The sequence below is a fragment of the Nerophis ophidion genome, linkage group LG26 (genome assembly GCF_033978795.1).
Source record: "Nerophis ophidion isolate RoL-2023_Sa linkage group LG26, RoL_Noph_v1.0, whole genome shotgun sequence".
Taxonomy (NCBI): domain Eukaryota; kingdom Metazoa; phylum Chordata; class Actinopteri; order Syngnathiformes; family Syngnathidae; genus Nerophis; species Nerophis ophidion.
Window position 1 is genome coordinate 26,968,463 of NC_084636.1, and position 15,401 is coordinate 26,983,863.

Sequence of the window (15,401 nt, forward strand, 5' to 3'; positions counted from 1 at the left end):
AACAATTGAATTAAAATAAATCAAATCAATATACAATAAAGAAAATGTAATATTAAACGAAATTACAGGAAATATGAAATTAAATTAAATATGAAATTAAATTACACAAAATTAATTAATTTAGATTAATTTAAGTCAAATTAAATTCCTGATCCCAAGTCTCACATTCATTTATTTATTTATTCCGCACATGCAAGTCGCAGATGTTAAGGGGGGTTGTAACTGCGAAATGAAATGAAAATGATTTAAAATTAACAGGCCACTTGTAAGTGCAATATAACTAAAACAATAAAATAAAAATAACTGATCTGAAGTCTCACATTGCAGTTATAGCTGCTCTCAATGGTCCACTTGTAACTAGGAAAAAATAAATGACATTAAAATAAATCTGATCAATATACATAATATAAAATAAAATATTAAATTAAATATGAAATAAAAAAATATAAAATGAATGTAAAAATTAAGTTCCGGATCATAAGTCTCGCATTCATTTATTTATTTATTCCACTGTTACAAGTGGCACAACTGCAAAATGAAATGAAATCTAACTAAAACCCTGATTTGAGGTCTCACACCGCCAAGTTCCGGTTGCCTTCAAGGGGCCACTTGTAACTGCGAAACCATCCAAATGTGCGATGGCCAGGTTATTCTGCGCGACTTCTTTCATATTACATCAGTCGTCATGGAAACATTAATCCGCAATGAAAAGTCAAGGTGACAAGCAGATACTAAAGTTTGGCTATTACAGAATTCCTTTCTAAAAGGGGTTTCAATAACAACAACAAAAATGCTTGAAATAGCTTGTTTTGCATCAATTTCAAATAAAGTTTAGAAGAACATGCCACTTCATTTATGTGGCATGACCCTGGCCTCGAGTTTGACACTTGTGCCTTACAGAAACCCTTTATGTTGGACTTGTGGGGCGCAGACATTTCGAGGAGTTGACTTTTTGTAGGCAGTCGACTGTAACGCTAACAGGATGACATAAGCGTTGGCAGGTTGATTGAAAGGAAAGTTTGCACGCTTCTGATCATCAAAACCACTGCAATGAAACGCAAGATAGCAAAAGCGCAGATCAAGTGAGACATATCAAAAGCAACTTCCTCTCTCTGCAGAGGTGAAAAGTTGAGTCTGTGCCCTGTGGTTGTTTTTTTTTTTGGCACACTTTAACAACCCCCCCCCCCCCGTCCCTCCCATATTACATGTTCTACTTCATCATGTTGGTTCTTGTTTTTAACCTTCTGTTCAGCATCTCTGTTCTCTCACCGGAAACTACTGACAAGAGTTTTTTTTTTTTAAATGTTACTTAAGGTTAAATGATGATATAGAGAGAACCCTTTTCTCAGCCACACAGAAGTCAAATAGCGCATCCTGCTGTACAAAAGTGGTATGGAACACATGCTCTCTTGACCGCTATAGTACTATTTTACATCAAAGTTTTTGTGTTTTGTGCTATAAGCTGTACTTTATCTCAGTACTGTACAATATGTACGATTTTTTATTTATTTTATTTTATTTTAATCCTCAATTTAATCCCCCCCCCCCCACTGTTTACCTGTATGTCATCTTTTTTTTTGTAAGGGGCGCTGGAAGCCGGCAGACCCGTCAGCGATCCTGTTCTGTCTCCCTGTAACGTTTGTCTGATCTTGAATGGGATTGTGCTGAAAATTGTAATTTTCCTGAAGGAACTCTCCTGACGGAATAAATAAAGTACTATCTAATCTAATCTAATCTAATATTTCACTACCTAAATCTAGGTAATTTGGGGAAATATTGACTTAATTTTCAACCTTGCAAAGGTATACAAACGGCTATATTTTAGTAAAATGTGTTAAAAGTGTATATATATATATATACACTTTTATATATAATTATGATTTCATAATTATACATATAGGTTATATTAAAATGTATATATTACCACTTTATATGGAATTTAAATAAATTGTGTATATATATATATATATATATATATATATATAAGTGTACAAATGTATATGATTGATTTAAATGTTAAACTGTGTATATGAGACGTGTGCTACAAATATGTTGCTTATATATTGTTTAAAAAAAAAAGTAATATAAGTGAAGCATGTTTTAGATTTTATATATTTTGAACCTTGTTCTTGTTGTGATGGGGTAGGCTTATATAAGCGTTGCTTCAACCTACACCCTTTCGGCTCAATCATTGCTCAAATGAGTGTTTTTTTTTTCTTTTGTTGTTGTTGTTCTTTGTTTTATGTGAAGATTGTCGAAATATAAAAATATATATAAAATGTAAAAAAATATAAAATATATATTATATATCTATATATATATACACACACGTGTATATACATACATACCAATACATATATATGTATATATACACATGTGTATATATACATATACACACACGTATATATATATATATTTATATACACGAACACACATATATGTATATATATGTATATGTATATAATATATTACTAGTATATAATAGGTATCGGGCAGCACGGTGGAACAGCGGTTAGTGCATGTGCCGTACAACATTTTATTAGTTTGTTACCATGATTATACATTAGCATAGTATGGTAGCATTGTATCCTGCTCACCTGTTTCTCAAACTAAGGTACGTGGGCTCTATCTAGTGGTATGCCAAAGAATAACTTTAATGATTAGTGTTTTATTTTGAAATATTCAAACACAGTGTTAATGTTGAAACTGTGTGTAATGTTGCAGTGGCAACATTTTAAATGTGTTCTGTCTTGTTTTTGATTCATATTTATGCCTACTACGCTACTGTATCATAATGTTGGTCATATTGCTGGTCTTTGGAGGGCCTCAGAGTTCCCTAAGGTAAAAAAAAAAAGTTTGAGAACCACTACATTTTTTATTCTAAACATAATTGTGGTATTTAAACATATCCCTGAAAGCTTGTTGAAAGAATAAAATAACGTTTTTGTTGTATTACTTAACAAGCACACAATGGAGTCCCATAGCAACTTGTGGATTCAGGCCGGACTCGAGCCCTTAGAGAACGGAGGCGCGTGCTGTGCAAACCATTTTATTCATCATCGCGAGCAGACAAACAGAAAGAAAAAAAAGAGCTGGTTTGTGTTTGCTGCTCAGCCTGAAGCCAGTTTTGCATTTACATGAATAAACTTTGTACAAGATAAAAAGGGAGAGCATATATTATCATCTTTTTTTTCAAGGTTGCTGGTCGAGCTAGAAATGTCACTATGGTGGGGAAATAATAATCTGCCATTAAAATAGAAATTAAAAAAAACATATTAAACGGTATTACGATCCGATTATCGGTATGTCAGTCAAACAGTGAATAGGATTAGCGATACCCACTCAGGATTTTCTACTAGACACGATACATACAGTATGTAAGGTGATTACTGAGCAGCTTGGAAAGGTGTGGAATTTTACAACAAAAGACCCTTCATTTTCCCTCCACTTTTGCACGCCGTCACCCTCAACAAATCCCACTTTCCACTCATTATGAAAGTGAGATGCAATACGCTATCGGGAGGTAATATTCTTTGAAATGTCATATTAAGGATGCCGCTTTTAGTGAAAGGGCTTTTTCATGTTTTTTTTTTTTTGGACATGCCGAATCGCTCGCGTACGTTTCCCTCCCTGAAGCGCTCAGAGCCACCAGAAGCGCACGTAGACGATGAGCATGATGAAAAAGACGCCGCCGGCGGCCAGCTTGGCGTAGGTGGAGCGGGTGTTCAGGTACTTGGCGTCGCTGCGGTACTTCTTGGACAGGGTGGACAGGTTGCTGGCCTTGGAGTCCAGTGCTGAAGCAGGAAAATGCGAAAACGGAATATAAGTTTACTTAGCACTGTTTTTTCAAGTTAGCTCAGCGGTTAGCATGCTTGCTCTCTGCATTTTTAGCCACGTCCTCCAGTGATAAGGTACAAGATAATGATACTAAGAAATGCAGTTTATTTGTCATAATAGAGGTGATTATTATTAGCTGTGTATGGAGACGCTTGATTAGCTGCGAGCCACTTGTCAGCAGGGGGAATACAAGTAAATACAGTGCCACCCAAAGGGGATCGGCGTTTGTGATCTGCATAGAAATCTGCAATGGTGACCACGTACTTTTTCAGCCAATCGGTGGCCTATCGATCTGCACGTCCTTCATAATATTTTTTAGACTTCATGAGAACCACATGGTTGCTTACCACCAAGTAAATTCCACAACACAGCAGCTACAGAACCAATGTTGTAACAGCGGGAGAGAAAACTCCTAAATGATGACCCGTAATGATACTTCAAACTACATCAGGAGGTTGCCTACAGCCACAGTTGTGATATCTTAAGACCTTTTTATTTTTCATCTTTTATCTAATTAGAGACTGGAGCGAATATTTGAATGGAGATCATGCAGGTTCATTGAATGGAGGCATACATTAATAATATTAATGGACTACATTTATAAATTGGAGCATTTAAACTGAAACAACATACAGTAAGACAAATAAAAAATAAAAAAATCTAACATTTTACACTTTTTATCGGTCCCAAAATATACAACGTTTAGACCAGGGGTGTCAAACGTAAGGCCCGTGGTCTGGATCAGGCCCGCGAACAGGTTTTATCCTGCCTGCGGGATGAGTTTGCTCAGAATAAAAATGAGCGGAAATTTTTGAATGAAAGAAACTGCTGCTCTAAATGTGTCCACTAGATGTCACAATAGCAATTCTTTGTATCTTTGTAGATGACGCTACATATGTAAAAAAAAAAAAAAAAAAAACCCACAGGATGTTAGACTCTAGAAAGAGGTTCCGCAGCCTCCGAAGCAGAACCTCCAAGTCCTGTAACAGCTTCTTCCCTCAGGCCGTAAGACTCTTGAACGCATCGTAATTAAATTATCCCTTCAACTTCCCCCCAAAATGGATTAACTCGCTGGAATAAAAAAGACAATACAACATACATCCATAAGCGTGGACGCATGTTAAAAAGTGCAATATATTTATCCGTACAGTAATCTATTTATTTATTTCTATATATTTATGTATTTTATATATATATTTATATATTATTTATATCTATTTATTTAATTATATATGCACCTTATTGCTTTTTTCAATCCTGCACTACCAGGATATGAAACTTATGAAACGAAATTTCGTTCTTATCTGTGCTGTAAAGTTCAAATTTGAATGACAATAAAAAGGAAGTCTAAGTCGAGTGCACCGGTCGAGAACAATGAACAAACTACATAAATAACATCCTGTAATTATATTTTGATATTATTTTTTTTTATCATGATAGATTGAAAATGAACACCAATGAGTAGACTGATGAACATTATCACATCATTTATTTATAGTTAATTATTTACATATTTTATTAAGTATAAAAAACAACATATAAAGGTAGAATTCTATTAACCGCAACATGTAAGTGTAAAAAAAACCCAACAACATTATGATTTCTGTTCTATTTTTAAACAGAGAAAACAGTCTGAAGTTGTCTTTATTTTTAAGTAATCGTGCCGTGATTTTAACAGTCTGGCCTACTTGGGAGTAGATTTTTTTCTCCATGTGGCCCCCGATCCAAAATTAGTTTGCCACCTCTGATTTAGACTGCCCAATGACTGCATGGAGAGTGATTGAAAGGTCGGCCAATGACAGTCGAGACTGTGAATGAAGGCGGGACTTACGCAGAACATGTAATGCACTCATTTTTCCACAATAAAATCCACAAAATGTGTGGGCGGCATAGCTCGGTTGGTAGAGTGGCCGTGCCAGCAATTTGAGGGTTCCAGGTTCGATTCCCGTTTCCGCCATCCTAGTCACTACCGTTGTGTCCTTGGGCGAGACACTTTACCTACCTGCTCCCAGTGCCACCCACACTGGTTTAAATGTAACTTAGATATTGGGTTTCACAATGTAAAAGCGCTTTGAGTCGAATAGAGAAAAGCGCTATATAAACAGAATTTACTTCAATAAATCTTCAAAGTCAACATAAATAACTAAGGGTGGCTAATAGACTGGCCAACGACTGCATGCGAAGACTGATTGAAAAGTCAAGGCCGTGCAGGAAGGTGGAGCCTAATCCGTAATCCTAAATATCATGTTGTAATTGTATGCATGTTCAAAATAAACTCCAGTTAATGCACCTTTTAACTATAGTGTTAAATCCAATTCTGTTGTTTTAGTGGAATTGTTCTTTTAATTAACCTATGCTTTGTGATTTTCTCTGTGAAAAGCGCTTTATAAATAAAATGTACTTACTTACAAGCGATGGAAATGGATGGATGGCGTTTTAGAGACATACTTTTATTCATCCCATAATGGGGAACTGATCAAAAGTATGAAGAGGAAGGCGGGACATAAACACACGAGTGTATGCACTTTGCTGTAAGACTTACCAGAGAGCGCCTCTCCCCTCTGCAGCACCTCTTCGATGTTGGCCACCATGATCCTCTGCACGTCCTGCAGCTCCGTGTTGATGCTGCCTAGGTTCCTTCTGGCTCGGCTGTCTATGTAGGCCTTCTTGGTTTTTTGGATGTACGTGTCTGGTCAGAGAAGAGGAGTGCAGGGATTACCGTATAGGAGACGTCCCTCAATATAAGACCAGCCCTCTTTCTCAAGACCCGCTTGGAAAACGTTCTAAAATTACCGATAGGACAAAACTGCAATGGAAAACATCATAATGGCTGGTGTGTGTGTGTGTGAGTGACGGGAAGAAAAGCTCTGACTTGCACCTGTATGGTGGCATGTATAAATCTATCTATCAGTATATAAGCCAACCCAAGATTTTTTTAAAAGGGAAAAAAATGTTTTATATTCAGGTCGATTGTGACAAATTGTCTTTGGGCCAGTTCCAACTTGTGGTGCCTTAAACAAGGCTTAAAACTAGGGCCTTCTCTGTTGTTGGCCCTAAACTTCGGAATGTTCTTCCCCCTCATGTCAGAATGGCCCCCACTGTTGAATGTTTTAAGTCTAGTCTTAAAACCGACTTTTATTTTCTGGCTTTTAAATTGGCATGAGGCTTATGGTCCTTTGTTTCTTTAATTGTTTTATTCTATTATCCATCCATCCATCCATTTTCTACCGCTTATTCCCTTTTGGGGTCGCGGGGGGCGCTGGCGCCTATCTCAGCTACAATCGGGCGGAAGGCGGGGTTCACCCTGGACAAGTCGCCACCTCATCGCAGGGCCAACACAGATAGACAGACAACATTCACACTCACATTCACACACTAGGGCCAATTTAGTGTTGCCAATCAACCTATCCACAGGTGCATTCTATTATATTGATTTGTTTTTATTGTTCTATTTTATTGATGTATTTTATTAATCTGTTATTATTATTTGCTTGTATATTATTTACTTGTTTTATTTTATTATTTTTATTGTTGTTGATTCTTTTTGTATATAGGCTTTGAAGTTATTCTTTTACACTTATAAATGATGTCTATGAATGTTCTATATCACTCATTTTGAAATAATAAAACATATAAATATATTGGCAGAATTTACAGATTGGGAATTTTTCATTCAATAAATTATTAATACACAAAAATAAAATGAGATGCTATATAAAATCGCACCCAATGCTATATCGTAACATGAGTAATCAATGCCATCTGCTGCCTACTGCTTGTAAATAACATATCCCTCATTTTAAGTTATTTAGGAAATAACTCAAAGTAATTAAAAAAAATAGAAAAATGTCAGCAAAATGTTAAACTGTATTTGTTTATATTATTTTTCTACAAAAATATATAAATGGTACCCAGTGCTACATGTTAAATTGAGCGTGTGCTGCCATCTGCTGGCTACATCTGTAAAGGACATATCGTTTTGTATTAAGTCATTTGTTATTATTTAACAACATAAAATTGCTTAAAAAATATATATATCCATCCATCCATTTTCTACTGCTTGTCCCTTTTGGGGTTGCGGGGGGATGCTGGAGCCTATCTCAGCTGCAATCGGGCGGAAGGCGGTGTACACCCTGGACAAATACCCCTTGTACGGCATATTTGTCAAACTTATTGTTGAATTAATAATATTAAATAATAGAAAAAATAGAAAATATCTGAATAATTTACAGATTTATTTTAAACAATATGTTTTGGCCCTGCGATGAGGGGGCGACTTGTCCAGGGTGTACCCCGCGTCCCGCCCGATTGTAGCTGAGATAGGCACCAGCACCCCCCGCGACCCCAAAGGGAATAAGCGGTAGAAAATGGATGGATGGATGTTTTATTAAAATTATATACATACATACATCTATATCTATATCTATATCTATATATATATATATATATATATATATATATTTATATATATATATATATATATATATATATATATATAAATATATATATATGTGTGTGTATATACACATGCATACAAAGGTCACTTTATGCTACATGTTAAAATGAGCGAGTGCGCCACCTGATGGCTTCCCCAATATAAAACATTTAATCTTCTATTCTTTCTTCTTCAAAGTTAAGTAAAAATTGTGAATAATAAAAAAATACAAAGCAGATGAAAATAATTCGCAAATGTATTATATATATATTTTTTATGTTATTAATTGCTAGAATATAAAAATGTCACCTACAATGCAGGTGAAACTCCAAAAATTTGTATTTTTTTTGCACAAATCCATCTATGTCAGCAATTCAACTTCAAATACGAAACTAATATGTGAATAACTCATTACATGCAAAATGAGATATGTCAAGCTTTCTTTAAAAAAAATTTAAATTAGATGATTATGGCTGAGTTATTTTTTAAACCTCCAAATTTTCTAAGATTTTCAATTTGTTTTTCATAAGCTGTAAACCACAACCATTACAATTATATCATAAGGAGAACATATCAAAATATATCTGCTGGCTATCATTTGTAAAAAGACATATTTAAAATAAAAATATTAGCAGAATTTTTGTTATTTCAATAACAAAAATAATATAAGCTGTATAAACCATCACATGGACAAATAAGCAAGTGTTGCTATCTGCATTCCTCAGCTTGTAAAGACATTTAATAAAGCGGTGATGTGTCTCGTTGATGGTGTTCTCGAGCAGATGTCTTTCCAATATATGCAGTAAACATAAGTCAAGTAAATATTCTTGCTCACCAAACTCAATAAAGGAGTAAGGCCGGGACACAGTGGGCACCCTCTTCCCGTGCTGCTCATGAAACTCGGCCTGCAGATCTTCCAAGTAAGCAAAGGCCAGCTTTTTGGGAAAGCTCGCTTCGCAAAGGACGAGGTAGCACACTCCTTTTTCGATAACATAGCTGCAGATGAGACGTGATGGATACTTTACTCGTACCAACAGCAAAATAGATGCAAAGTTTGCCACTCACTGAAACGACATGGAGCCCGCCTCCAAAGTGCAGCGTGTGGGACTCTGCTCGTTGAGTTTTCTGAAGAGCTGCTTGGCTTGACTCTGGTACTGCTGCAGATCCCGGCCCAACTTCAAACACGCAGGAAAGAAGACGGTAAGGCAAACAGCTTGAAGCACTTACAGTAGACATGCTTGAACCCACAAAACACTTCAGTGTGAAGTGTGGTGTTTGCATAAAGTACTGTCCAAAAACTACCGGTATGGTGTGGAATGTTTATGAACGCAACACAGTAGCATCAACACAACCAACCTTTTCGCTTCCCTTTTTGAGAGCAAGAAAAACAAGGAGAAAAGATGAGATTTTAAATGATGTCACACAATCTTATTTTTTCTGGATGGTGCTAACTTTATCAATTAAAGGCCTACTGAAACCCACTACTACCGACCACGCAGTCTGATAGTTTATATATCAATGATGAAATATTAACATTGCAACACATGCCAATACGGCCGATTTAGTTTACAAAATTGCAATATCAAATTTCCCGCGAAGTATCCTGTTGTAAACGTCGAGGAATGATGACGCGTGCGCATGACGTCACCGGTGGTAGCGGACATGTCCTTCCAGCACCGATCACGGCTAAAAGTAGTCTGCTTTAATCGCATAATTACACAGTATTCTGGACATCTGCGTTGCTGAATCTTTTGCAATTTGTTCAACTAATAATGGAGAATACAAAGAAGAAAGATGTTGCTGGAAAGCGGTGTATTGCAACATAAACACAGCCGGTGTTTCTTTGTTTACATTCCCTAAAGATGATGGTGAAGCTTTCATATGGAACAGAGCGGTCAAGCGAACGTGGTTCTCTACCACCTGTCAACCGGCAGGTTTCGGTGAGAAAATTGTGGCAATAAGTCGGCTCTTACCTTAAACATGAACGGAGCTTGTGTCGTTCCTCCTGCAGCTGTCAAAGATGCAGCTGCGGCTTTCTTGGCTCCTCCGTGGCTTCCCTCAGAGACACTGGCGGTCATCACACCCCTCCCACTTTCAGGTATGACTAAATAATCTCACTAAAAAACTAATAACACAATAACCAGATAAGGGGTTTTCCAGAATTATCCTAGTATATATGGTATATGGTTGTACTTGTATAGCGCTTTTCTACCCCTTTCTAAGGAGCCCAAAGCACTTTGACAGTATTTCCACATTCACCCATTCACACACTGATGGGGTGAGCTGCCATGCAAGGCGCTCACATGACTTGCACTCAGATTTAATGTGAAATCCTTATCATAAAACAATAAACAATCATATAATTTGACCTTTCACGCCACCGCTCCAAAGTATTGAGGGGTGTCCAAACTTTTTCCAACAATTTTGATATTGTTTTATTTAAAAGATGCTCAAATAATCTATTTAAAGACAGAAATATATGTCAGAGTACATTAAGTAAATGTGTCTAATAACATCTGAATCGCTCCCACTGCCCTAGTCTTTTTTTTTCTTCTAGTCCTTCACTCTCTCTATCCTCATCCACAAATCTTTCATCCTCGCTCAAATTAATGGGGACAGTGTCGCTTTCTCGGCCCGAATCGCTCTAGGTGCTGGTGGCCATGATTGTAAACAATGTGAGGAGCCCTACAACCAGTGACGTCACGCGCACATCGTCTGCTACTTCCGGTACAGGCAAGGCTTTTTTATTAGCAACCAAAAGTTGCGAACTTTATCGTCGATGTTCTCTACTAAATCCTTTTAGCGAAAATATGGCAATATCGCGAAATGACACATATGATGGACCTGCTATCCCCGTTTAAATAAGAAAATCTCATTTCAGTAGGCCTTTAAAAACCTTATATCTCACCATAAGACAAATAAATATGCCTTTCAAACATGTGCAGAAAAACAAAATCACCAGGAATAATTAATCGCATTGTCAATAATTTACAACAAGTAAAATAGTACAGATACTAAAATAAATACATAGAAAAATGTAAATAAATACATTTTAAAAATCTCATCAATTAGCATTAATAACATTTTATTTTAAACTGTAACGGGAAAACATTACCATTTATATTTACTCATTTACTTTTGGCACATTTTGTCAAAAGCATTATTAAATAACAATAACAACTAATAATAATAAAAAAAAATCATATTTATATATATATATATATTTCTATAACTTTAAAATCCAAGCATGGCCTATTATCTGCTACATTCATACCAACCCACTATGGTTATGGTTTTAACTATAGGTAACTAGTAAGAAAACAAATACAATTATATTCATTAAATGTTTTTATCAAATGATGTTTGCATAGAAAAAGAAGCACTATGTTAAGGTAAATGTGACAACTTTTTGTTGTTTTTAATTCAGTAAGACTTCTCTGTATGTTTGTGATTTTCCTTTTTTTCCTTTTCGTCAGTTCGTGTGATTCTATATCTGCTCATGGCTAAGAGGAAGGCAGTACATTAATAACGTTGATAAGCTATAATATTTTCAACATTTGACTGGTCACAGTATTTTTTTTCCCCAGTCGCCTATCTTTGGTTTGTATTCAAGTAGACTATTTTCAGTGTTTCATTTACTATGATAATTATTTATTCATTTGATGGGGAAATCATAATACAAGTACTAAGAAAACAGACACTTTTTTTTGTTCCCCCATATAAAAAAAAATAAGAAAACAAATTAAAAACATTACAAAAACATTTTAAAGTAAAAATTGTCATTTTTTGAAATTAAGAAAACATTTTTAAAGTTAAATTCTTTTTTTTACCTAAAAAAAAAACATTTGTCATTTGTTTAATTTTTTTTTTTTTTTAATGTAAAAAGTGTCTGAGTTCTCAGTACCAGTATCATTGTTTCCCTATCAAAAGAATAAATACATATTATAAAAAATAAAAAACTTTACCAGAATATAAAAATGTCACCTACAATACAGGTGAAACTCAAAAAAATGTAATATTTTGCACAAATCCATTTGTGTCAGCAATTCAACTTCAAATGTGAAACTAATATGTGAATAACTCATTACATGCAAAGTGAGATATGTCAAACCTTTTTTTTTTATTTTGATGATCATAGCTGAGGTTTTTTAAACCCCCAAATTTTCAAATAAAAGATGAGTGACTGTAAAAAAATACATAATAATACTGTTACCAGTCAATTATTGAAAATATTAAAGATTATTGACGTCAATAGAAACAAATGTGCCTGAAAAGTATCACCCAAAACAAATAAAATTAAATAAATCAACTGTAGGCCAGTCAAATGCTGAAAATTCTATTAAAAAAAAAAAAAAAAAAAAGATGATCAAAGTTAAAAGCATTTTATTTTAAACTGTGATTGGAGGAGGGCGGATAAATTCATATGTCTGTATTTTTATGACTATATTTAAGAAATAGAAGTATTTATTACTAATAACGTTTGCCTATCACTACTTTGTAAGTAAGTGGGGGGGAAAATAGTAGAAGTAAAAAAAAAAAAAAAAAAAGTTAAAGTATTATATTTCCTTGAATTGCCGCCGGGCATATAGTATGCGCCTGCCTTGAATTACTGCCGGGTCAAACTCGCTTCGCAAAATAATTAGCGCATGCTTAGTATTACCACCTGGTCAAACCTGTGGCGTCATGAGTGACACTTCCCCTGTCATCATTTTCAAAATGGAGGAGGCTGATTTCAATACCGGTAATTTGAAATCGCATAAAGGGAAGAAGATTAAGAGCTATTCAGTAGGATTTAAGGTCCAAGCTACTGAATACCGGTATGCTAAAAAGAACAGTAAGCAGCTAAGTTTTATTAATATACCGTAGCTGCATCTGTCAAATATGAGTCATTAAATGACTCATATGTGGTAGAGGGCGCTAGTGATCCTTCTTGCGACTACTCGGCTGCAGAAGAAGTGACAATGAGTGACGTGATATGTGCTGGGACGGATATGACGCGGGGGTTGCACGACGGACCTTTTAGGATGTAACACTCCTATGCTGGCTATGTAAACAACCGGGCTGAAATAAAGCATGTTCCAGTCCTCAATACCCAGTGTATTATTTATACAATAACACTTCATGGTGGCAGCGGTGGGATAAAGAGATCACCCACGGAGCAGAACAGGAGGGGGAGTTGTACAAGGATAATTCTGTCATCGCCCGCACTTGAGGAGCCGAGCTAACTGATAGCAGCGGTCTGAAAGCAGTTTTGTAAACTGGACTTTCTATCGAAGCAGGAGGTAAAAAAGGAAGATATCCATCGAGACAGAGAGAGTTTTAAAACTGAAGAAAGATAAGGAAGACTTCCATAAAAGAGTTTTCGATGCTTTTGATCAGAAGGAGCTGGCATGGACTTCATCCATCCATCCATTTTCTACCGCTTATTCCCCTTTTTTGGGGTCGCGGGGGGCGCTGGCGCCTATGTCAGCTACAATCTGGCGGAAGGCGGGGTACACCCTGGACAAGTCGCCACCTCATCGCAGGGCATGGACTTCATTTATAAGTGAAGGTAAGACCATAATAACGTTTTTTTTTTATTAAATGTGCTTTTCATGATGGTATCCTTACATCACACTTAAATTTTTTACTGCATGCCTTTGGTAAGGGCCGGAGTGAGAATCAATCAATCGATCTTTACTTATATAGCCGGCCGACATAGTCTTCCCAACGTGTCCTGGGTCTTCCCCGTGGCCTCCTACCGGTTGGACGTGCCCTAAACACCTCCCTAGGGAGGCGTTCGGGTGGCAGTAAGACCATAAATGATTAAGTAAGAAAAGTAAGACCATAATAAAGTTTTTTTTTATTAAATGTGCTTTTCATGATGGTATCCTTACATCACACTCAAATTTTTACTGCATGCCTTTGGTAAGTGCCGGAGTGAGAATCAATCAATCAATCAATCTTTACTTATATAGCCCTAAATCACTAGTGTCTCAAGGGCTGCACAAACCACTACGACATCCTCGGTAGGCCCACATAAGGGCAAGGAGAAGAGGTTTTAAAATAATTAGCGCATGCTTATTTTTACTGCATGCCTTTGGTAAGCGCAGGAGTGAGAATAGGTTTTAAATTAATTAGCGCCCCGGCGGCAATTCAAGGAAATACGGTATATACTTTGAAAATTGAATACTATTTACCTGTTAAAAGTTTGTATAAAAATATATATATATAATGATTCCTAAAAATACAAATTAATTTTAATAATTAAAATATTCATATAAATAATAATAATAATAAATGTTAAAATTTCTCATCCCACTGTGATGGAAAAATGCAGGATGTCCTCGAATTGGATAAACCTTTGTGGTTATATAATCCAAAATGTGTCATAGTTCATGATGTACTATTTGATGCATTATTTATTATTCATTACTAAGAGGAACCAGGCTATTGTGAATAATATTCAAGCACTAATAGTGTGACACCTTAATTAGTATACTAATAAATAGGAAACAGCATTTTTAGTTTTAAATAGTGTTTTCCACATTAGTCGTGTACAGCAATAAAACAAATCAGATAGTTAGTATACATTAGCAGGTCAAAGAAGTATAAGTACATAGACGGTCTATATTGAAATAGCTGAGTAATAATAGGAGAATAAAATGATGGACGTGTAACCTGCTCGTCCTCCTGCATCGAGGCGGCCAGTGGCAGGCCGTCAGCCAGCCGGGCGATCATGGTCAGCAGCACCATCTCTGCCCGCCTAAGATATTATATTAGTAGGAAGAAATGGAGGTTGTTATCGTGTGACAAGACAGCTCCGACACACGAAAGACTGACGCTGAGCTGGCCGGAAGAGCGTCAGCTTTTTGTGTCCGTCTGCCTGATCGTTCCGTCACTTCGCAAACCGGAACCAAGAATGGTCCCGCCTCGTTTTTCATAGCTTTGTATTTATTTATTAATTAATTGATTTACTTATTTATTTATTTAACACGGTGTTTTTTTGTTGTTGTTTTTTTTTAAACTTTTTTTTATTATGTAAATGTCAACATTTACAAACAGACGAGAAACAAAAATCCAAATAAGTACAAACACAGTAGAAAATAAAACAGCGCCATATATATATATATATATATATATATACATC

General features: G+C 35.8%; 1 protein-coding gene across 1 annotated transcript; it reads right to left on the minus strand.

Annotated features, from left to right (window-relative positions):
• Positions 1 to 3,035: 3,035 nt before the first annotated feature.
• Positions 3,036 to 15,153, minus strand: sec22bb (SEC22 homolog B, vesicle trafficking protein b). Its single transcript, XM_061887943.1, has 5 exons — positions 14,933 to 15,153; positions 9,338 to 9,447; positions 9,108 to 9,268; positions 6,380 to 6,526; positions 3,036 to 3,794 (listed from the first exon to the last, which is right to left on the minus strand). Exons 1-5 carry the CDS (start codon positions 15,005 to 15,007, stop codon positions 3,640 to 3,642), a joined length of 648 nt encoding a protein of 215 aa, XP_061743927.1. The 5' UTR covers positions 15,008 to 15,153; the 3' UTR covers positions 3,036 to 3,639.
• Positions 15,154 to 15,401: the final 248 nt, after the last annotated feature.

Excerpts from the sequence above, each read along its gene's own strand:
- sec22bb (XM_061887943.1), bottom strand. The coding sequence starts at position 15,007 with ATGGTGCTGCTGACCATGATCGCCCGGCTGGCTGACGGCCTGCCACTG. Across the intron at positions 9,269-9,337 it reads GCGGGCTCCATGTCGTTTCA|CTATGTTATCGAAAAAGGAG; the intron begins GTGAGTGGCAAA and ends TCTCATCTGCAG. Across the intron at positions 6,527-9,107 it reads TTACTCCTTTATTGAGTTTG|ACACGTACATCCAAAAAACC; the intron begins GTGAGCAAGAAT and ends TTCTCTGACCAG.